General features: G+C 52.2%; 1 protein-coding gene across 4 annotated transcripts; it reads right to left on the bottom strand.

Annotated features, from left to right (window-relative positions):
* Nucleotides 1–1,388: 1,388 nt before the first annotated feature.
* On the bottom strand, nt 1,389–23,455 carry Cdc42ep4 (CDC42 effector protein 4). 4 transcript variants are annotated; one of them, XM_004860576.4, is made up of 2 exons: nt 23,328–23,455; nt 1,389–4,078 (listed from the first exon to the last, which is right to left on the bottom strand). In XM_004860576.4, exon 2 carries the CDS (start codon nt 3,964–3,966, stop codon nt 2,929–2,931), a length of 1,038 nt encoding a protein of 345 aa, XP_004860633.2. In that variant the 5' UTR covers nt 3,967–4,078; nt 23,328–23,455; the 3' UTR covers nt 1,389–2,928. The 4 variants fall into 4 exon arrangements, with proteins under 4 accessions (XP_004860633.2, XP_004860632.2, XP_004860631.2 ...); XM_004860575.4 differs by lacking the exon at nt 23,328–23,455 and adding an exon at nt 22,459–22,596; XM_004860574.4 differs by lacking the exon at nt 23,328–23,455 and adding an exon at nt 22,276–22,569.
* Nucleotides 23,456–23,981: the final 526 nt, after the last annotated feature.

The following is a 23,981-nucleotide window of genomic DNA, read 5'->3' as shown; positions in this document are numbered from 1 at the left end:
ACCTGCTGCTCAGGAAGGGCAATAACTGGTCCCAGTCTACCAGGGAGATCTCACCTGAGCCAAGATGGGAGCTCTGTGGCTAGGCTAGCTTCTCCTGTCTCCCTTCACTCTTTGGGTCCACAGAACCGCCGCCAGAATGTAACCTTGTGGAAGCTGTGGCGCAAGCCAGGTCTCCCTACGGCCCCATCAAGAATCCTGGGTCAGTTGGCAGGGACAGAGACAGAGCTACACCACGTCTGGCTGCACCTTCCTGGGCCTTACCTGAACAGTGTCTTCCTCTCCTGTCACCCCAAGCTAGGCTGCAGCCCCCAAGGACCCCATTACTCCTACCAGCCAGCCCTTGTGTGTCCCAGCCCTGCTCCCTCCCGCCACTATACCACCCTTCTTGTAACTCCACCTTAGCAAGTCCTTCATTAGCTCTAATGAGTCTGTCTAGAGACAGAGGAGCCTGGATGACATTTAATTACCCTCTAATTGCTTCCCAGGGAGATGAGTGAGGAGCCCAAATTTCTCTGCAGATGCTCAGGGGAGAAGGGCATGGTTTCTGCCAGAATTCAGTCACATGTCCTCAGCCACCAAGAGCCAGCCCTGCCCAGGCCACAATCCCTTCTTACAGCCGTCCAGGGCCAAGGGAATGTGGGCGTGAGGAAGGGCAGGCATTGAGATGGGAGCTGAGGCAGCAGGCAGATGGGGTCACCCAGTTCCCACACCCAGGGTGGATTTCCTCATTTCCCAAGGCACCAAAGCTGTGCTACACCCAGCTCGTGGTGGTAGTGGTGAAAAGGGCAGGGGTTTGAAATAATGACGTTCTGACTGGAGCTCTGATTAATTCTGTGACTTTGAGGGAGGCTCAGCCTCTCTGAGTACATTTCTTCGTCTAGGAGAGGGAGATACAGAAGGAGTCTACCTCACTGAGCAGCGCAGTTGAAGGGAGAACTTGGCACCCTTCAGTGGATTCTCCAGGTCTAATGGAGAGCGGGGAGAAAAGGGGATAGAGGTCCCTTTGTACCAGCCTCTCTGAGCACTGGGTGCAGAGTCGAGTCCCAGGCGGCAGGTCCCGTGCATACGAACACCCAGCCTCCCTCACTCTGTGTGGCTGTACAAACCCCACATCCCTGGAAAGGTGGCAGGAGTCCCATTTGATAAGAGGCCCAGTGACCAAGTGCCAAGAAACCCACCTGCTAAGCAGCAGTGCGGACATTCGTTCCTGAGCCAAAAGGGCCTGTGCAGGCAGAAGGATAGACAAGGCCATGTCTTTCCAGGACACGGCCCCAAGTGGCCAAGAGAGAAGCCACTCAAGCCCCTGTGACCACAGGCTGCCCCAGGAACCGCTTTCTGACCACCCTCCTGCCCTGAAGTTCCCCCAAAGCAGAGACAGACACCAGATGTGCTAGAGGGCTTTTTAATGTTTCCTTGCTGCTTTAACAATATCATGAAAAAATACAGTTTAGAGCCTGGAACTGACCTGGGCAGGTGCCAAGGGCCACTCATGGGGCAGCACAGCCCTGTGATTCTGCCAGTGAGGGAGCTAAGCTTCCAGAAACGGCAGCGCAAGTCAGGAGCCAGGTTAGTGTCTCAGAGTCAGGGTCCCGCCAGGCTCACCACTCCTGGCCGGGACCCCTTGTACTGTAGTTAGTTCTCTCTCCCCCTCCTCCCTCTGACCAAGCAGAGGCAGAGGCCGGTCAGCCTATTCCCAGGACAGAAAGATAATCCGCGTCACCCCTGGGGCTCACACCCCAGCTTCTACTCAATCCCCTGGATAGTTACAGGAGAAGGAGCAAAACTTGAATTTCAGAAAAACAACTCTTTAGCATAAGAATGTTCCAAATATTACATAGGGTATACTAATACTAAAAAAAATTATCTTGTGTTTACCCGAAATTCAAATTTAATTCAGCTTTCTGGTTTTTGTTTTGTGTATTTTTTTTTTGCTAAATCTGGCAACCCTCGCCTGGGCCCCTGGGCCTCCCCAGTGGGGGAAGGGTCTGGGAAAGGGAGGGGAAGTGTCCCACACAGGGCGAAGGAGTCAAAACACAGCCTCCACCCGTGATATATTATTTTTTAATAATCATTTTCCAGAAATCCACACTGGCCTCCTGCAGCTGTTAAAAGCTATAGGGGGCACTCGAGAACACCCCCCCACCACCACAGTTCAGGTTGGGCTGGTTTCTTTGATGCAGGAGGTGCCCAGACTTGAGTATGCTAACAGTCACTGTAACTTCCAAGAGGAGGGGACTTGGTATAAAGGTTTTCTAAAAGGATTCCATTCTATTTATTAACACTGTTCCAAATATTGCTCTATAAGGACTTCAACATAATAATAAAGAACAAACACACCCATAGGGCGGGGCCCCGGCCCTGTTCCTAGTGTCCTCTGGGAAGGGTCCCTCCTTGGGAACCCATCCATTACCATCCTGTCTCACCCCTGCCAGGGGCTATGTGTGCTATCTGGTTCACAGCTGGTCCCCTGCCCGTCTATCTCCCAGGGAAGGAGCTGGAGGGGATGGGATGAGAGATCACCCCCTTCCTCCTGCTACGCACACCTGCTTGGGGCCCTAGTGGTCACAGCAGGGACACCAGGAGAGGAAGGGGACAGAGAGCCAAGTGTCCTAGCCATGGAGTAAGCTGTCTCCGGCTGACCTGCCATGGGTGCCCAACAGGAACTCAGGATAACATCTGGCAGCCATTTGGGGCTAGGGTAGAGAAAGAGGAGGCCAGGAGGAAAATGGATTCCTGCTTGGAGAACACAGCCTGGCCCCATGCTGCTGTGGGGAGCAGGCGTGTGCACCTAGGCCGGCTCCCCGAGTCCTCTGAGCCCCTCACCCAAGAGGTCCTAGGCTGCCTCTTGTGTAGTAAGGTCGAAGGTCACAGTGGGGTGGGAGCAGGGAGAAGACCGCAGCTCGGAGCTCCAGCTACTTTCTGACCACCTCACACGCGGATCTCGTCTTCCTCCTCCTCCTCCTCGTCCATGAAGGAGAACTCCTTGTCGGGCTGCCTCGGGACAGCGGCCTGTGCCCTGTCCGGTCCCCGGAAGGCTGGGCTGCGCTCCTCCAGGACACCTGAGGTGCAGCTGGAGAGGGAACTACTGTCCCTCGTGGTGTGGCTGCCCACACTGCGGGCCGAGCTGGGGCTGGGGGCCGCTGCCGCCCACCCCTCGTCCTCCAGAGCGTGGGAGGGCCTTGCCAGGGGCGGGGCTGCCTCAGCTGAAGGGGGAGCCTGGGTGACCCCACCGGGGTCCTCATCCACACGGTAACTGCCACCATCCTCCTCAGGATCCCACTCCTCCTTGTCCATGATGCTGAGGACATCGCCCAGCATGGAGGGCCCCAGATCAATGTGGAAGGACATGATGGATTCCGCATGCTTCAGACCATAGCTGGCCTTGGGCACAACGGGCAGATCTGTCAGGTCCCCGAAGGCCTGCTCATCGAGGAGGGGGTCCAGGGAGTGGGGGCCTGTGGCCCCATTCCGGCGGGGCCCCAGCTCCGCAGCACCCACCTCCTCTGCACTGCCATCCCCAGCATCCGCCTTCTTCACAGGGCTGGATGACAGGCTCTTGGGCAGCTTGCTGGAGCCCTTCTCTGCGGCCTCTTTCTCATTGAGCTGCGGCAGGGACATGGCGTTCTTGACGAAGAGTGCTGAGTCCCGAAGGGAACCCAGCATATCTCTCTGCTCCCGGTCCCCCCGGGTCACTGACTGTGACCGCTTGCTACCCCGGAACTTCCGGGACAGAAGGCTGCGTTTGGAAGATGAGGAGGAGACCTGTTCATCCAGGGACTCGCCGTCAGGCTCACCTGCCTTGCTGTTGAGGAAGGAGGTGTCCCCAAAGGCGTCCCCAGCCCGGCCCACGTGCATGGTGTGGCGGAAGTCACCCAGCGGAGCACTGATCATCTCAGCTGTGAGGTCCACTCGGGAACGGCGCTTGGAGTGCACTGAGCTGGACACCAGCTGCTTGAGAATCGGCATCTTGCTGGCTCGGAGGGGAGGTAGACCCTCCCAAGGCGGCAGGTAGGTCTGGGGTCAGATCTGAAGTCCCAGTCCAGTGGGTGGAGAAGGTGACAGCAGGGAGATCACAGGGCTGCAAGCAGAGAGCAGGAGGGACAGGGTTAACAGGCTGGCCACTCAGCACCAAAGCCCACCTGCCAAGGGGCTGTCACTGAAACCCCAGCCCTCCAACCAAAATGAAAAAACGAGAAAGAAGCCAGCGATCAACTTTATAACACTGCCTCTTTCTTCATCCGTAGGCTCCGAGGGTGGAGGAGTGGCTTTACATATCTAGTTAAGAGTTCAGGAGCAAGAGGCACACTTTGCCTGAAACCTGAGAGAGAAACAGCCTTTCTCCTAAAGAACAATGCCTCCCCCAGTCCCTCCCCCAACCGGGATGCGGCCAGAGCAAAGGAGACCATCCTGAAGGACGAGGATGAAGGACAAGAAGGTACTGGAGGCATCCAAGGCAGCCAGCCTGGAGACTTGCTGAAGTTCTCCCTGCCGTCTGACCCTGTGGAGTTGGGGACGTCTCAGCCTCAGCCTGAGTGGCAGCCTTCAGTGAGCCAAGAATGACAGGCCGGGCCGAGGGGAGGCAACGCTGCGCTGCCCAGCACTGACAGGAACGTGAACGTGGGTGGCCCAGCTTTCCTGAATCAGAAAGCAGCTCCCCAGCCTTGAAGCTCCCGCTGGGTGTCCCACAAACGAGCATCTGGCCTGCGCCCACGTTAACGCCACCATGGGCCTCTAAACTCCGCTGAGGTTCTGCCTCTGGTCTCTTAGGGAGAATCTAGATTGAGAAACCCCCTCTCATTTCCTTAATCATTAGTGGTGGAGAGAGGCAGGGACTAGCCCCTAAATGACAGCCCCCTGGGACCTGCAGGACTCCGGTGATGAGCCTGAAATCCAAAGAACAGCAGGGGGAGAGCCCAGGAGAGCACTGAGATCCCACCCGGGCGGCTCCCGGCAAGGGCTAAATTGAAGTTCAGTGTGGGGCTAAACCTCTCTCCCCAGAGTGCCTAATGTAGTGACTAAGTCACTAAATTGTTTAGGTTGGGTCAATCTTCTGAGGCTACAGCTTGAGCCTCCCAGAGCGCTGGGATTACAAGCTTGTGCCACCACGCCCAGCTTCCAAACTTAAACTCAGGTGAGCTGGGCAAAGTGGGGAGAGAGAGGGGGAGGAATTTGATCAGCTGGTGGGTGAGGAGTAGACTGGGGTCTCAGGGGCTGCCTCCCTCCCAGTCCTGCAGACAGCACAGGTCCCAGGCACCTTCATTCCAGGGCCACTCTGCCCACAGCGAAGTTCAGTCAGGGCACAGTGAATGCGCTGCTTCCTCACCCTCCTCCGCATCGGCTCAACTCTGTCTAGCAGTGCGCAGCGCAGTTCACGCCAACATCTCCCCCCTGCCTTTCCCGGGCCCCCCATTTTCTCCCCTTCTACCTTCATCTCAGCACACAGCACAGGATTTCTGTGCCCTCTGGCCCCTCCTCCCTTGCTCTTCATTTTATGCCAAGCAGATGGCGCTGAGTCAACCCCGACCTCTTCAAGTTCCCCTCACATGTCCGGGCAGTCACACTGCTTGTCCTCTAGCTCTAGAGGACACCAAGTTCTCAGGGACAGGCAGTGGGGCCAGGCGCAGGGGTGGGCCTACCCCAAGTGAGCTGGCCGGCCCACAGCCAGAGAGGACTGCCCCAGGAAACCCTGTAGGATGGGCTAGCACTCCTACCTCCCCACCAGACCCCAGGCAAGTTGACTTCCCCTGGCCCCCATCCTCCTGCCACACCCTCCTCTAAACAGACACTGGACGGCCTGAGCAGTCCCAGCAAACCCTTTTGCAAAGGGCCAAGGGGCACATATTTTCATCTTCGTGGCTGATACAGTCTTTGTCACTTAACTACTTAACTCTGTCTTCTTAGAAGAAAACAGCCAAAGACAATATGCAAACAAATGGACCTAGTTGTGTCCCAATAGAACTTTATTTACAGAAAATACCAGGGCTGGCTGGAGGGTGGGTGTGTGCCAGGCCTGAAACCTTCCACTTGGCTGCTTCCAGGTGTGGCCTTTAAACAAACTAGTAAATGTAAAAACAAAACAAAACAAAGTCCACCTTTATTTACAGAAACAAATGACAGGGAGGACTCAGCCCATGGTCAGGTCAAGTTTGCTGACCTAGAATGCCTTAGTGACCCTCCGGGCCAGCCATGGGCTCCCGGGCCAAAACCAGGAGGAAACTTCTCTTTGGCTAAATGCTCCTTGGGTCTGTGCCAGTCACATTGGGCACAGAAGAAAATTAAAGCCAGTTTCCATGAGATCCCAGGAAACTCCTGGTCTCTGCCACCAGGGCAGGCAGCGAGGCAGCAGCCCAGCTCCCAGGGCACTGGGGTCTCACATTGCCGGAAGGGATAAGCAGGGTGGCACTGTCATCCCCCGGATGAGAGATCAGGCTCCCTGAAGTAAGGCCACTCGGCGGGTTCACACCCCCGGTGGCGCTGGGCTGAGCTCGGCTGGTGCCCACTCTGATGCTCCTTCTGCTCACCCCACCACTGCTGGTGGCCACCAACTGTTGGGGGCACGCAGAGAAGGGAGGGGAGAGCCTGGCTGCTGCCACAAGTCTTGTGCAGCCCCAGACCAGGTCCTGACACAGTCGATGCTTTGTGCCAAGTAACCGGGGTGGGGGCGCCCTGTGCATAGTAATGAGCACAGCATCTCTGGCCATTACCCGCTGCATCCATCCCTGTTGTTCTGTCATCGTCGTTGTCATCATCATCATCATCACAGGGGATGGAACTCAGGGCCACTGAGCTACATCCCCACCCCTTTTTTAAATGTTTGAGAAAGGATCTCACTGAGTCACTAAATTGCTCTGGCTAGGGTGAAATTTGTGATCCTTCTGCCTCAGCCTCCCATAGTACTGGGATTATAGGCCATTGCCACCACATCCAGCTCCACCCCAGTTTTGACAACCCAAATGGTCTTGAGACAGCCCGATGTGCCCCCTGGGAGGCAAAACTGGCCCAGTCTGAAATCCACTGCCCTAGGGTGAGAACACACATGAAAATAAGGCATGTACTACTCAACAACAAAAAGGGGGAGGGGTCATCAAGGGTCAGAACTGGGTGAGAGCCTGGGGACCAGATATCCAGAGTTTCGATATAACAGGAATCCCTAGGTCAGGAAGCTCAGCAAGTTGTGGTTTCCCAACTGAAGCACTCAGCAGAGAGCAGAGGGGAAACCACAGCTGCCCAGGACACACTGAGATGCATGCTGTGGATCCCTGTGGCCACCCAGGGGAACCAAGGCCATCATAGCTACAGGCAGGGGATTCCCCACCATCCCATTATCTACCCCTTTCCCAGCACGGCTTGGCAGGAAGGGCTATAAAGGAGGAGGCAGTGGGGACACTTAGTGAGAACTGATGCATGGCACTGCCATACATATGCACCCTTCCTAGGTCAGCCTGGGATCCCCCAGGATCCTGCTTGGCTCTGCACCCCAGAAAGTGGCAAGTCTCTCAATGCCATCTGCTTCCTAGGCCTCACACCCAGGGCGTGGCATGGGGTTTTGTGGCTTCTGACAGAACATCTTCAATATCCAGCAGAGGAGGGGCCCAAGAGAGCTGGGGTGTCAACTGGCCCCACTCTACTTGTCCCACTATCCCAGTGATAAGGTGCTGTGGCACCCAGCAGTCCAGGGTGGGGGCGATCCTGGGTCTTTGAGGTCCCCGAGCTTGAGCAAATGAGACAGGCCAAGCGGTAGGCTGAGGCCAGCAAGAACTCACTCAATGGGTTGTTCTGAGTCTTTGGTGTCATGGGCCCATGTGACACTGAGTCACCCTAAGCTCCTAAAAGAGAAAGATTTGGGGGTGAGGAGACCAACAGGTGGTTAGGAGTAAGGAGGTGATAGGAACTGTAGCTCCAGCCAGAGGCCTGGGCCATCCTGGGATGGGAGTTTGGGGTCCTCTAGTGCCCATCAGAGGAGACCAGGCCCTAGGCACTGTGGCTTTGGAGGGAGTGTTGCTAAGTGCTGACTCAGCTCTGGGGAAGTGGCCTTGCACAGCCCAGCCACTCCCCATGGTTTCCCTAGTGGGATATCCCCAACCCACCCTGGAGGCACATCCTGCTTTGGTGCACAGAAAGGGAAAGCAAATCTATTGCTCAAAGCTCTCCTCAGCTCTTCTGAGCTTCTGAAGGGTCAGATTCCTCCACCTTTCACCTCATAGCCACTGAGCCTTTACCTTCCCCTAAGGTGGGGAATAACTAGCCCCTCCTGTGCAGGTCTACACCAACCACATCCTCAGCTCCACTCCTGGGAATACAAAGGACACGCTCTGCCTGGCCCTGTCACCACCCTCCCTGGAATGAGGCACAGCCAGTGGTACTCCAGCCCCCATTACCCAGCCTAGCAGTCCCTCAATAGACAAGAGGACAGGTTGGACCAAAGCATCGCACTCCAAATGCCCAGCATTGGCCTGCTCCTGGCAGTGCGGCCCGAAGCAAGACACAGACGTGAGCTCTCTTGGACAGTCAGGCAGGCCTCCCTTCCACTCTGCAGCTAACCTAGAGCTCAACCCAGTACACATGTGCTTCAACACCCACTGCCACTGTTCCCTGCCATGGGCCCATCCTGGATCCTAACCGTCTACTGATACCAGCTCCAGGCAATGCAGCTGGACAGAGAGGGCTCTGGGACATGACTTCAGTCATGGCTCTGATGGGTTGCAAGAGGCTTTGTTTACTCGTCATTACCCATTCATTCGATCACTGCCTTATTGAGACTCTGCTCTTCCTCCAACATTTATGCACATTCAGCCCTCCGTATCCCTGGTTCTACATCTGAACATCCAACCAACTGCTGATTGAAAATCTTTGGGAAAAATATAGTATTTGTGCTGAACATGTCAGACTTTTTTTCTTGTTATTACTTCCTAAATAATACAGTATAACCAAAACCTATACACCATCCATAGGGTATTAGGTATTACAAACCACCCAGAGAGGATTTAAAGAACATAGGAGGAGGTGCACAGGTTCTATGCAAATACTGTGCCATTTTATATAAGGACCTTGAGCACCTGTGGGTTTTGGTATCTGAGGGGGTCCTGGAAGCAGTTCACCGTGGACACTGAGGGACTGCTGTAGTCTTTCAGGCCCTGGAGATAGAGGAGTGAAGGTAGAGTATCTTCCCAGGTACAGGTGGGTGCGGGTGATGGGTGCAAATCTGTAAATAAAAGTGTCTCATTGCGCTTAGTGTATTGAGGGAAATGAAGTAACATCAGGAAGAATGGGAGGAAGCACACTGGGGGGGGCTCTCTGAGGACTAAGCACCAGAGCTGAGCGAGGAGGAGCCAGTCGCCCCAGGTACAGCCCAGTCAGAGGGAACAGCACACGTCAAGGCCCCAAGGTAGGACCAAGTTCGAGGCAGTTGAGGACTAGAATGGAAACCCATGAGGCCAGCAGTCAGGTCACACAGGGCCCTTCCTGCCTGACCAGGTGAGGAGCATGGAGGTCACTCTGGGTACACAAACCAACAGCCACTTGTAAGCAAGAGGGTGAACCAGCCTACGGATTTGGAAACTCTCGGTGGCTCCTGCCACTGGAGCCAGAGGGGAGGAGAAGCAGGATTCCGGACAGGAGTCGGTGCTGGAGTTTAGGGCAAGGAGGAAGGCCAGAACATGGTATGGCTACAGAGGAGGACAGAGTGGGACACAGGGCATGGTTTGAAATACAGGCACCACCAAGGTGGCTGAGAAGAAAAAGGACAGCATCCAGTGGGTTGTAGCCCACTGCCCTGCTCTCAGCCCCAGGCACCATTTTCCAAGAGTGAGTCTCAAGCGAGGGCCACGGGCCTTCCTCCTGGGGATGAGCCAATATCCAACCAGCCCCGGGCAGAACTTGACAGCCCCATCAGAAGGCATTCTTCTATACAGCCGTCTGTCACACTGAAGGCAACCATGTGTAAGAGTCTCAGCTTAAGGTTCTCCCTCCCTATGATGAATGTAAACAATATGTACCCTAAACATGTACTAAAAAAAAATAATAAAATGCAAACAAATTTAAAAAAAAAAAAGAGTCTCAGCTTAACGTGGGCCACACCTTTCCTTTACAGGCTGGAAGCTGTGGCTTTTGTCACCAAAGGTAGGTAAGGCACTTTATGGAACACTCGCCAGCCTTTACCTGTAAAGATAAGAAGGCCTGTGAAGGTTGAAGACCTGAAGACTAAACTGTACACAGGGCAGAGGGCAGCTGAGTTATAGGGGAGAGAAGTCTAGGTCCTTTGTTTTACCTTTTTAAAAATTAAAAAAATTTTTTTTGGTACCAGGGATCGACCTCGGGACCTTGCGCTTTCGAGGCAGGTGGCGGAACCACTGAGCTAAATCCCCGGCCCCTCTAGGTGCTTTGATACATGTTGTCACATATTCTGGGAGGAATTTCCCTGGGGACTGTTGAGATTTTAGCTGACTTCAATACTACTCTGGATCTTTTAGCTCCTTCATGCGTACTGCCATAAAGCTCTCCTAATTAGGAAAGGTGTTTGCAAAAGGGTCAAGATGCCCAGTCTTCAAATATTCTGAGCCTAACAGCCACTATTACCCCCCACCAAAAGCTCAGGATGGGAACATGAAATTTCACCATTATGACTCTGTTACCATTTACGTATCTGTGTCAAATATCTCCTTAAAATACCTGGGCATGGTGGGATCTTTTCCGAGCTGGATGGAAAAATGAAATTAAGGTCATGAATTGGAGCTAGGGCTTAATTCCCACTCCAGGGCTTCATTCACTAAAATAGCAATGCACTACCAGAAGTGTGAGAGCATCATGTAAAAAATACCTAACGTAGCTGAGCACGGTGATACAAGCCTGTCATCTCAGCATTCTTGGGAGTCTGAGGCAGCCTGGGGAACTTAGCAACTTAGTGAGACTCTATCTCAAAAATGAATCAATACAAGGTAGGGAGCTAGGGATATGAATCAGTGGGAGACCTTGTGTCCCATTACCACACAAACACACACACCACATCCTAACACGTAATTTACGTGCATGATGCGTATGTATGAAAGTGCAGTTTTCATAGATCAAATACATGTGTCAATCTACGTATTAGTAGGTTTTAGTTTTCCTGTTTGATTTTTTAAAAAAATCAACATACGGTTAGCCCGCTGTATCTGTAGATTTTCATATCCGTGAACCTAACTAACCTCAGATCAAGAATACTTGGAAAAAAACCCCTGCATTTGTACTGAACATGAACAGAGTTTTCATCCCTGTTATTACTGCTTAAACAATACAATGCAACATCTATTTACCTAGCATTTACAGTGTACTGGGTATTATGAGTAATCTGATGTGATTTAAAGTATACAGGAGGATATGTACAGGTTATATGCAAATTTCACATTGTTTTAGGTAAGGGATTTGAGCAGCAATGGATGTTGGTATCCTGGGAATAGGGCAGCCCTGGAACAAGTCCCTACGGATACCACAACCAGTGGATTTAGGGGAGATGCTAGGGTTTAAACCCAGGGTCTTGTCTATGCTAGGCAAGCACTGAACCACTGAACTACACTGACAGTATTCAGGATCCCCCACCCCCACTTTTTAGAAAGTCTTGCTAAGTTGCCCAGGCTGGCCTCAAACTTGCAATCTTGTTATCTCAGCTTCCTAAGTAGCTTCGCTTGTTTGTTTGTATTTTTTGTTTTCTTATTTTGAGAGTCTGTTAATGTAGTTCAGGCTAGCCTTGAACTCACTATGTCATCCAGGCTGGCCTTGAGCTCACAGTGATGCTCCAGCCTCAGCCTCTGGAGTGCTAGGATTACAGGCATGTCCCACCAAGTCTAGCCCCAGTTGATTTCAATCTGAGGTCTTTGATAAGCCATTATAAATTTGTATAGTTAAGAGACCACATTGAAAGATTAATGTCTACTACATAGGATTTTTTTTTTGGTACCAGGGATCGAACTCGGGACCTTGCACTTGCACAGCAGGCGGTGAAACCACTGAGTTAAAACCCCAGCCCCCCAGTTGATTTGTGTACCCGGAGGATACCAAAATGCAGCTCGCACTGTGTCACAGATATTATCCAGCCCAGTGGCCTCCATGAAGCTGGGGGGCAAGGAAAGGTGACTTGCTGAAGGTCAGGTTGTGAGGGACCCCAGTGGCACTGGCTCCCAAGTCTCACCCCCCCCCCGCCCCCGGTCTGAGGCTCTTCCCCCACATAACACTGCATCGGCTCACTGTCAGGTGCCAGGCCAGACCTTCTTGCATCTGTCAACTTCCTGCTCAAAATAAGAGCCAGGAAATGGGAGAAGGACCGTCGTCCTACAAGGCAGGGAGAAAGTCACAATGTACTAATCCCAGAGCTGCAGAGTCTTCATGATTCCCGAGAGAGGGTAGCCTTGGGGCACCCATAACTATGACAAGGTTTCCTCAGATAAGTATGTTTAGCAACTTCCTCATCTGAAAATTTACCCCATGGAACTGTGTTAAAGGAGAAAAAAGTCCCATACACAGCTATTCACTGAAGCCTTATTCATAGCAGCACGAGATGGGAAAGAACCTGGTGTTCAGCAGTAAGGGGTGGGTAAGAAAGCAAGGGGTCATGAACTTGATAGATTGTCATCCAGCCACAAAAGCAGGGACCCTGCTGTACCATGGGAACTGTTCACCACACGGCTTTCAGTGGAAGGAGGAAAAAAGGCAGCACACACACACACACACACACACAGACACACACTCACACGGAGCAGTTACAACGCTACTACTGCACATTCACGAATCAAGACTAGAACACACACAGAGAAATTAGAGTCATGTTAGGCTCGAGAGAAAAATTGGGTTTTTGAAAAAAAGTTCCCTTTAATGTGGTAAGGCAATTTTAATAACAATAATAAGAATCCCAAGGCATCAAAGGCTTAAGGAAAAGACTTTATTTTCAAAACCAGCTTAAAACTTTCTAGTTCTCAGGGCTCAGCTGTTACAACCCAGAATAAGGAGTGAGCGAGGCTGAGAAGAAGTCCCCATGCCCACTCATGCATATTCATAGTCTCCCTCTCTCTCATCCAAAGTCTCTCACCGACATCTGCCCTCTTTCTCCTCCTCACCCCCATGATGGATATGTGTACTAGAGCCTTGTTATATTCTTGGAGGTCTGAGAGGAAAAACAAGGTGACTAAGACCTTCTCCCCTACAAAAGAGAACTCGCTCCCCAACAGCTGCTTCCTGGTTCTTGAGGCTCCTCAGCCAAGCAGGGGATGAGTGCTAATGAACACTCCCACCCCACCGGAGACTGGCGTCTGTCCAGTGACACTCAAGCTCCGAGCTGGAGGCCAGCCTCCCACACGACAGTGGGATCCCGGTCAGGTCAGAGATATCCTGGGCAGGTGAAGGCTGGGCTTCTGCCACGCCCACGACCCCAGCTCAGCCACTGGTCACTGAAAGCTAGCAGAGAACACAAGAAGGGGTGGAGGTCACTCAAGGGCAAGCAGCACCCCGCGCCCTGGTGACTGCCCACACGCTTTCCTGAGTGCCAGGTGCTGTGCTGGAGACATCAGAGATGCACCTCACAATCACATAAGAAGGGACACAATCATCTCCATTTTGCAGACAGCGAAATGGAGGCTCGGATGGGGACCCTAGCTCCCTCTAACACTCTAAGTGATGATTTGGTTTGAAAGAGTCTCCCTGTGTGGTCCAGGTTGTCCTTGAACTCACCATGTACCCCAGGCTGGCCTCGAACTCACGGCAGTTTTCCGGCTTCAGCCTTCTAAGTGCTGGGATTACAGGAGTGCACCACCACACCTGGCCCTCTCGCAGCTGCTGAATGGTGCTATGAGCCCGCTTCTGGCAGGCCTTGGAGCGCATGGTTTTCTGCAGGAAGTAAAGCTCTGTGGCCCATGCAGGTGTCCACGGCGGAGAATGTGTGCATGGAAGGAGGGGGTTGGAGGGCTCAGAGACACTGTTTATCAAAGATCCTAGAAAGCAAGACTCGCTTTATGACTTCCTCCAGTAGAGGTGTGCCTCAGGGATGGCTACATTTAAAGCCTCCTCAGATGGGACCCTCCAGATATTCTGACTCCCAGGGAGGAGAAAGGTAGGTAGTGAGTATAGCCGAGCTGATCAGCAGAAGCCAGGACTCACTTTCCCAGTGTACTCAGGGATGGGCTTGTCACAGGGGCCTGCTGTGAAGGTTTCTCCTGTCTGCCCTGCTCTATCTTCATTCTGTGGTCTTTGGTAGTCGCAGCTCCCACGAAGGAAGCCATCTACCTTGGCTCTGACAACCTCCAAACTGGTGTTTACCACCTGCCCTGCCGGCCAATCAATCCAGGCCACCCCCAGCCCAGACACACTAGGGCACACTCAGGTTTCCTAGAGACAAACAGCCTCTGCTTTGGTGGCCCTTTCCTGGAAGAGAAAGTGAATGGGGCCCCAGATGTCACATGTTTAGGGGGTAGCAGGGGGCAAATTAGTCAGAGCAGACTCCTAGGTGAACTGCTCAAGGAAGAAAGCAATAGTCCAGGCAGGAATTTCTCCACAACATTCGATGGCTCCTCTGTGGGAGATTATATGCTTCACACCTACACTGTCCAAATGGGTGGCCACAGCTTCATGTGGCTCCTGAACTGTTGAAATGTGGCTGGGTCAAACTGTGAGGTGCTAATATACAATATACACCAAACTTCAAAGAGCAGTATGTTGCCACTGTAAATTGTCTCAGTATTTTACATTGATTACATGTTAATATTAGATTTTGAATCTATCAATTTAAGTAAAATGTTCATTCCACCAGTTTCTTTTTACTTTTTAAAAAGCCTGTTAAGATAAATGTGGTGGTATATGACTATAATCCCAGCGTTTAGGAGGCTGAGTTCCAGGCCAGCCTGGGCTACATAGTGAGACCCTGTTTCAAAAATAAACTTAAAATGTAGCAATAAAAATTACGTGTAATGTTCACTTTAGACAGTTCTGTCCTTATTATGAAAGCAGTACTTTCCATTGTAGATGGATAAAGCCAGCTATTGTTCATATTTGAGTGAAAGTATTCACATGTTAATAAATTATGCAACATTGTTTCAAATTAAGTCCGAATACTCTATAAACTTTACATCCAGTGAGTCTCTGATAAATGCTAAATTGTTTCAGTTCTTGGTTAAAACTCTATAACTATCCTTTCAGCTAACTATCCCCGCCCCCTTACTATTTCCTGAGGATTCCTGAGTAAATCACTGTTTCTTATTGTTATCTTATTCTTCAAAAGGCTTTGCCAAATTCCAGCCCAAAGATGGTGTCAACATGGTTACGTTCCTTCATTGAACTGAACATAACAAAAACATAAGCCTTTCCGCCAAACTTGTAATTTGCATTTGTTTCATTATTAATGAGGGTGAACATTTTTCTACAATGTGATTTTTGTCATCTGTTCTTTCTCTTGCGAATTATTTGGTCAAGCTTTTTATTTATTATAAGATGGACACCTCATCTTTTCCTATGGATTTGTATCACTTCTTTATATAACCGACTAAAATTTTTGACTGTCACATTTTGCAAATATGTTTTCAAATTTATCATATGTCTGTTTACATTATGGTGATTTTGTTGTCTTCTTTTCCATGGAGTGCTTACTTTTTATGTGGCTAAATCTGCCTTATGGTTTTTCTGGCTTTAATGATTTTTCCTAGCCCTGTTGTTTCCCAAGTCTACAAGGTCATGTACTAATTTAAAACCACTCTTTAACACACATACACACACACACACACACACACACACACACACACGCAAATACCTCAGCAGAAAATACCCCAAATTAGAGATGTCTGTGATTTATAAAACTGTGACTCACTTAAAATGGAACATAAAAATTACCATGTAATATTGAAGTAATTTTAGCTACTGATCTCTTATGAAATCAATTTTGTTTTAAAATGTAAACAAAGCAACAAATGCTGCTTCCTTTAACATACAGGAAATTCTTTGATACCATCCAGCCATGGGCCTATTTCAAGACTTGCTCTTCTGTTTATTGGTCTCTGTTTATTTCTAAACCAGGCTAGAAAGTTGCTATGCATATTTTGACCATCTGGTAGGGTAATATCTCAACCTTAACTTTTTGCCCTAAAACTGTCTTGGCTTTCCTAATATATTTAGTTTTCCAGATAGACTTTAGAGATATTTTATGCTCCAAAAAGATATCCTGACTGAATTATATTAGAATTAAAAGAGGAATAAATAAATTCCTTTGGGGAAAACTGAGTTCATCACAACATTAAGTCTTCAGACCCATTTAGTGAGTCTTGTCATGTTTATGCTGGTTCCTTCAGGGTCTCTCATTGTTAGGAACAGGTTTTGCACCTTTACTCTTTTACACACTTGTATTTTCTGACTGGTAATAAAGAGTATATGAGGGCTGGGGATTTAGCTCAGTGGTGGTGCCGCCTGCCTCACAAGTGCAAGGTCCTGAGTTCGACCCCAGGTACCAAAAAAAAAAAAAGCATATGAGAAAGATGGGTTTTTTTCTAATATATATAACTATCAGCCCATTAAACTTCTACTGCCTTCCACACTAATCAACTTATGATTGAGTCTTTGGGGGTTTGCAAATAAACAAACAAGCTCACGATCACCAACTACTGATGTCTCCTCCATTTTTTATTCCTACATACTTACTTTTGCTACAATTGTCAATATAATGTTGAATGCCACAACTCACAGGAAACACCTCGAAAAAGCTTACTTCATAAACCCGGGGGCGGAGGCCAACCAGGCACCTGGGTTTACTCACTACCTACCATGCTTATATGCCACACATGTTTTCTTTTGTATATTAATAAACTTTTGGTTATTATATATTTATATTTGTTATTATATATTATATATGTTCCTGGCATTTACAGTGATATTCTAGATCTCAGTCATTGTATAAAAAAGAATGTAAAATATCTCAGTCCTTTTAAATGATTACATGAAAATGACAGTATTTTGGATGTGCTGGGTTAAATTTTTAAAACGTGTCTTTCTTTAGTTTTTAAAATGTGGCTACTTCCCCGGTACCAAAAAAAAAAAAAAAAATGTGGCTACTAAAAACTCTTAAAATTGCACATTTGAGTATATATATTTGAGCTATACCCCCAGATCCTACCGTCCTAAGCCTGCTGACAGTTACCATCCTAGAGCTACTGCCATTAATTATCATGCTCTCCCCTGGATTCATACAGATATTCTCCATCATCTTGAGGAATTTGAAGATTTTACAGTTCTATATAGAGGGGGACATACTACCACTTGGGTAACATAGCCTGTAGTTGCTAGGAAGTACAGAAGAGGGAATCCAGTAGGAGATTAAATAAACTAGATTAGATTTGTAGTGAGGAGAGCTCGGGTATGCCCATCTCCTAACTGAGTCCTGACAGACAGGGCTGTGGTGTGAAGGATCCCACTGCAGGAATGTTTCACAGATGCTGCTCACAGGTGCTGCTCTGCTGCTCGGCCTCAGGGAAATAGTCTTCACCAACCTCCAAGTACCTCTGAGCTGTAAGTCACGGAGGAAGTAAGAGAAAGAACTAAGAGACACTGAACTTCTACCCACACTAAGCATTGTTGGATGCTTGATTTTGATTAAACCGCTTTTCTGTTGTAACACACCATCCTAAGCATTTGAAAGGCTTTATCTCTCTTATCTCTCAGCAATCCCAAGGATATTATCATCTGTTCCACTCTGCAGATAAGAGAGTGAAGTTTAGAGAGTTAAATCATTCATCCAAGTCACGTAGTTGGTCAGGATGGAGCTGAAAGAACAATCCAGACTTGCCAGATTCTGAATTCAGATTTTTCCACTGTGGTGTAAGGAATACTGGAGGTGAGGTGAGGGATCATAAGCATCATTAGGAACTGCCTTGGAGATTTAATGACAGATACGGCTACATGAATGCCCACAGGAGGTACACGCAATTTCTAGTTAAAATCCCCTAATCTAGGCACCCCATTCCCCACCATTCCAGGGCAAGTACAGTTTAATCCTGGGAAGCATGGCCCTCCAGGGGAAGCCCTTGGCTTGTGGGCTGGGAATTGGCTCATTCGTTCTTTGCCCCTGCATCTGCCTCCATTTTCACCCCAATACCATCTGCCTTGAACTAGAGGAAGTGAGAAGGAGGGCGAAGGAGAAAGCTTCCCTCACCCACCACCTAGAATGTGAACAACTCAGAAAAGGAATGGAAAGGAGCCAAGGCCTGGGAGTGACCGGAAAGGAGAACCAACCAAGAAGCCCAGAAGTCGAAGAGTCAGTGACTCAGGGACATCCGGCAACTTTGGTTATTTACAGGGCCCTTCCTGGAAACGCGTGTTTCCCGGAGTCTCACCCAGAGCAAACCACCATCACAGAGGGCAGGAAGGGTGGCTGGGAGCCGAGTATCCCCTGAGGACAGCTCTCCCTCACTAGGAGTGTCCTACAGCTCGACTCCTCCCTCCTGCTGCCTTGGCTCAGAAGGAAGCAAGCACACTTGAAATCAGATCTGTGGGGCCTTGTTCGGTTTCACTTTGCCAAGGAGTAGGGAGCACAGGGACACCTGGTGGGGGGCGGGGGGTGTCTCTGGAAAGAGCCTCACAGTGGCAGATCTGGCTCCCTCCACAGCAGGGTGGCAGATCTTCCACCCAGATCATTCTAGAGCTTGGGTATCAAGAGCCACACTTTCTGGATCACAAGCTGGTATGAACCAACGGGCAAGTTACTTATGCCTCGGATTCCTCTTTGACTTTCAAAGCCATCGATAACATTTGGTGCCTCCCGGTCACTGTGAGGATCAAATAAGCCAACACGTGTAAAGGACTTGCAGGGTGACCACTGTTAGATGTGCTCCCTGAGGGCGATGCTGTGACATGCTGTCTCTCTCAAACCCTGGGGTCCCCCAGATTATGTGTTGTAGGGAGAAAGGTTCTTCAAGCCTCTGAAGCCCAGGTATAGATTCTGCCCTCTCTCTCTCTGCAGTCCCTTTGGCCATAAGGTCAGGCAGCCCTAGGCTCGGCTGCCTTTTTTTTCTTTTTTTTTTTAATTTTGAGAACTCACTAAGTTGCCCATGTTGGCCTCAAACTTGCAATCCTCCTGCCTCAGGCTCCCTAGTAGCTGGGATTATAGGCATGGGCAACCACTCAGGCTGGGCTTTTTTCCAGATCTCATTTCCCTCCATCCTTCGTCACCTTTTGTGGCACAGGATGGCAAACTCCTCAGGCAGGAGGACCTAAGCTCCTTTAGTGAGCTTGAGGTGGGAAAGGGGAAACTCCCTTTATTCTCTAGGATATCGGATAACTCAGGAATGTGGGAGAGGGGGTGCTACCATTGGGAATAATGCACAAAACTTCAACGTGACCAACCATAGGAAAACGTCTTTGCACCTACCCACATTCTCCTGCGAGGTCCACATTCAGTACCACTGGCTCCTAGGTTCCCTCTGGCCCCCCTAGGGCTTTGTCCTCCTCCACTATTTCATTCAGCCTTAAGCTCCATCTCAGGGGCCTCTCTGATCTTTGGGTCTAGGAGCAACATTCTAAGGAAAGGCAGAGGTCACAGTGAGTGGGGACCAGAGGAGGGAAGATTTCAGGACAGGAAGAAAGGAGGGGCAGGAAAGAAAAGCTAGAACACTGAACCTGGCCTCATTGTCATTTTGGGGGGCTTAAAGCTGGGGTCTCCAGACCAGGTTCAGTTACTGCACACAGGGAGAACCCAGACAGGCAGGGAGCTGGCGGCTGCCCCAGGTGACCTCATCTGCTACCCTGATGGCCCAGGTAGAAGGTGGTGGCTGAAGAGGCTGTGGTTGAGCATCACAATGCCCAGGGGGGCGTTTTTGCCCTGGCACTATTGCTTTCCAGATGCTGTCAATCCTGGAAAGAAGGAAGGAGGGTAGAACACCAGGAGTGCATTCATAACACACCCCAAAATGCTCTCACCTGAGTCCCAAAAGGAAGACATTCCAGCTTGGGAGGTGGAGTAGAGACCACCAATTCCCCTGTTCCAGGCAAAGGAGGGCTGCTCTGGATGCCAGCACTGCCACCCTGGCACGTAGCCTGAACTCCAAGTCGGTGGTGGCAGAGGGAAACTCCAGTGTCCCTCAGCTGGAAGGAAGCCCAAAGTGCCTCAAGGAAGTGAGTTTTAAGCTGGGGCTTCAGGGGCACAGTGAATGGGAATGTGAGAAGCTAATGGCTTAAACTTCCTCCCTAGTACCCTACAAGCAAGAGAAGGTTGTGTTTAGCTGGAATTTGGTGTTTCTACCCAGAGGGCTGGCACGGGTGCAGCCTTCCCAGGGCCCCTCAGAAGGACAGTCCAGTGGACCACTTCCCGAAGTGTCCTGTGCACAAGACTTTGATTCTTGTCGCCAAGGTCGGAGAAAGCCTCCCTTGCCTAGCTCAGGTCAGGCCTCTGAGCTCCCAGAGATTGCCCAACCTCTCTCTCCACCCACAGGCCATATCTCTGGCATCAACCCAGATCCCTTGTTCCTTCAAGGGACAAGAGCCTCGGAGTCTATGGGACGGACATCTACAGGGCAGCCTGGAGTTGCTGCCCCACAGCACTCCTGACATTCTGGTTTGGGGTCCCTCTACCTGCTCCCCAGTCTAGACTAAATGGGTGTGAAATGGGGGAGATAAAGGAAAAGAGAGGAAGAAAGGGAGAGACCAATACCAAACACCTGGCCTGCCGAGCTCAGCACAGCCTGTCCTGGTCATAGAAATCAATGAATCACTCCAAAGGTGGAGGGAACTAGAGCTCCTGGGCCAGAACTAAAAGGCTCTTCCTGAAAACTCTTGACTTTTTTTTTTTTTTGGCAGGATTTCACTATGTAGCCCAGGCTGGCCTCTAACTTGCAATTCTCCTGCCTCAGCCTCCTGAGTCCTGGGATTACAAGTGTGGGTGACCACAAAAAGTGCCTGACTTGTAAAGAAGGGTCTAAGGTTCCCCTCGAAGATCAACATCTGCCCAACCACCCTCCTGCTTTATGCGTGAGACCCTGGTTTGATTGTGACTTCCTGATCCCCAAGCTGGGAGGCCCGAATATCAGTTCCAAGAGGCACAGGGCAGAAATAGGTTGGGCACACACATGAGATGGAGACATGCATCTGTCGGGGGAGTTCTAAGACAGAGATGGGTAGGGGAAAGAACAGAGGTTAAAAAAGAGAAAGGCAGAAGCCGCAGAATATGGAAGAAACGCTCAGAGCAGAGGCCTGAGCCACACGGCTGAACATAAGCAACGGGTGCATAATGAGCAGCGACCCATGAAATCCAAGAGATGCTGGAGGGGCCGAGACACCCAGAGTCCCCACCCCTGGGGGCAGGCTTGCTTTATCACACAGGCACCCCTCAGCCCCTTCAGGGATCACCAGGGGCCCTGAAGACCCCTTGGTACCCCCAAGGTTCCCGGTTGTGGGAAGGAGCAGCTGTCCTCAAGGAGCGGAAGAGCAAGGTCCAAGTTTGGGGGCAATAAACCGCACTAATCAGTCGGTCACAAGGCAGATCAAACCAGCAACGGATGAGAACGGAACAACACAGCTCCCCACACGTAGCCAGGCCCCAGCGCCCAGCAGGGAGGGCGCCTCCCGGGATCAGGGGACTCTCCACTATGGCCTCGGGGCCTCTGGGGCTGTCCAGACTCTGCTCCAGCAGACCCCTATTTCAGAAACCCACAGCTCAGCTCCCCCTTCCTTTGTGCCCCGTTCTTTGTTCTCTTAAAATTCAGTCCATCCCGCTGGTGGTCCCCTCCTCCAGCCCAGCCTCAGAAAGGGGGCGGGGGCTGCTTCGGAGTTCGCAGAAACCCAGACGGTGGCTTCGGTGCCTTGAAGCCGTACTGAGCGGGCCCACGGCAGGCCCCTCAGGGTTTACATCCCCCATCCGGGTAGGGGTGAGGCCCGTCTCCCTCGAGCACCCCAACCCCTCAATGGAGGGCAGAGGACTTCTCAGCAAAGGGGACCCCCCCCCAAGGACTTCCCCCATTCAAATACACCGCTACCCGGGCAAAGAACCGAGCCTTGCCTGGAGGTGGGAGCCGGGCCGACTGTGAGCGGCGGGGCGGTGGAAGGGGAGAAGTTCCCAGGCGACGAGAAAACAGAAAGCGTTGTATTTCCCCTCCACTCTCCCAGGGAGAAAAAGAAAACTTCCAAAGCCCAGGCCGCAGTATCTCCTCGGGCAAACACTAGGAACCTGGTTTGAGTTAGCGGAGAGCAACCCCCGCCACACAGTGTCTAACACACGCACACACACACTTCAGTACTCTCCCAGGAAGCCGAACCAGGCTGAGCCCTCCAGGCCGGGACACTCACCCGCGGGCGGCCAGGATCCCCAGCGAGCAGGGCAGATCCTGGGACACACTAGGTCGGGGGGCGGTTTTGTAACTCCGGCTGGGGGCGCTCGGAGGGGGCGGAGCCAGAAACGCGGATCGGAGCTCGACCGCCCAGAGCCTGTGGTTAAATCATTAACCAGCCGCTCGCCGGTCGCGACCTCACCGTGAACACTGCGCCCCGGGAGCACCCGGCCCGCAGCCCTGCGCAAACCCGTCTCCTCGGTTCCGAAGCGGCCGGCAGCTCGGCTGGGCCCCACCCCGTCGACCGGAGCCTGAGCCTCTGGCGGCCTTGGCCTCCGAGTCTCCCCAGGAGGCGGGCGGGGCGGGGCGGGAGCCTGGCGCGAAGGGGAGGAAAGAGCGCGCGGGGCGGGGCGGGGGAGTGTTTGTTCCCTGGGCCATTCCCTTCCAGGCAGCGCCTTCCCCCCTTTCTCCTCAGGCCGGTGACACCGGGTGGCGTGTGCGGCAGTGGGTGTACAGCGCGAGAGCGCGTGTACACGCCTCTGTCACTACAGGCGAACAATCCGGTTGATTCATGGGGACTCTGGGAACGCACACCCCCCCTCGGGCGGGCTGCGCGCGGCCGGTTGTTCCGCCCCGCCCCACACCGACACACACCCCATTCCTGGGCAAGGGGGTGGACTTTAAATCCGCCTCGGTCCCCCACGAGAAGCTCCCTCGGCCAGAACGGCGATCTCAACCTGGGAAGGGGAAATCGATCCCTGCCACGTTGCGCTGCGCATTCTGATGCTGCAAATCCCCAAGCCCCACTCTCCTGGGACACGGTGCGTGGCTCCGGGTCCCCGCACCCGAACCGCCCCACGGGCGCCCTCGCCCAGCCCCACCTCCCCGGCTGGGCGCGGCGAAGGCCGGCGAGCGCTGAGGACCCGCGGTCTGCGCGCCCTTGTCCCCGACGCGTGGCGGCCCCCACGCGGGCTCTCTCAATGCCCAACGCCCGCGAAGGGGTTCGAGCCCACCCAGGCCTCGCAGGGCGCGCGCGGCTGTCACGGCCAGAAGCGGGTGCCCGTCACCTACCTCGGTTCGCAGAGTTCCGGGCGCGGGGTCGGCGCGGCCGTGCGCTCCCCTCGGTGGGCTCGGCGCCGCGGCCCGGCGGGCGGCCCATGTCAGCGCGGCCGTGCGGCTCGCTCAGGCCTGGGGCTCTCGGGGCGGGGAGCCGGAGACACTCCCCTCGCAGGCTCCTCCCCGGCCCCCTCCCGCTCCCTCCGCGCTGCTGTCGCGGCACCGCCGCAGCCAATGGCCGTCGCGAGCTTCAGTCCGGCCGCTCCGCCTCCACGGTTCAAATCTGAAAGCCTGAGCCTTTCCGAGCTCCGTGTGGGGCCCCTTGGGCGGGTCAGGCTTGGGGCGCCCCCTCTTCCAGCAGTCCGGTAGCGACCCTAACCCGGGGCCCCCGGGGTAGAAGTGTGTCTCCTTCGGAGGCCCTGCGAGAGCGACTCCCGGCTCTTCCCCGTTTTAAACAATCCCAAGAACCCAGGAACCCCAACCCGGGGGCCATTTTTCGTTCCCGCTCCCTCCCAGCCTTTTGCCCAAGTTTGCAGGCTTTGCCTCCCAAGTGTCCGCTGAGGCTCAGCTTTGCTCCAAGAACTTCAAGGGGGATAGACTCGGGAGTCCCAGAGCAGCAACCTGAGAGGCAGCCTCGGGCTTTTCTTCTTAGAGGAATAGTTTCCACTT

This window comes from Heterocephalus glaber, unplaced genomic scaffold, assembly GCF_053883595.1.
Source record: "Heterocephalus glaber isolate CG9 unplaced genomic scaffold, H.glaber_assembly_v1.0 deba00000937, whole genome shotgun sequence".
NCBI lineage: Eukaryota > Metazoa > Chordata > Mammalia > Rodentia > Bathyergidae > Heterocephalus > Heterocephalus glaber.
The sequence above is the reverse complement of the archived record's forward strand: the minus strand, read 5'-3'. Positions and strand labels throughout refer to the sequence as shown.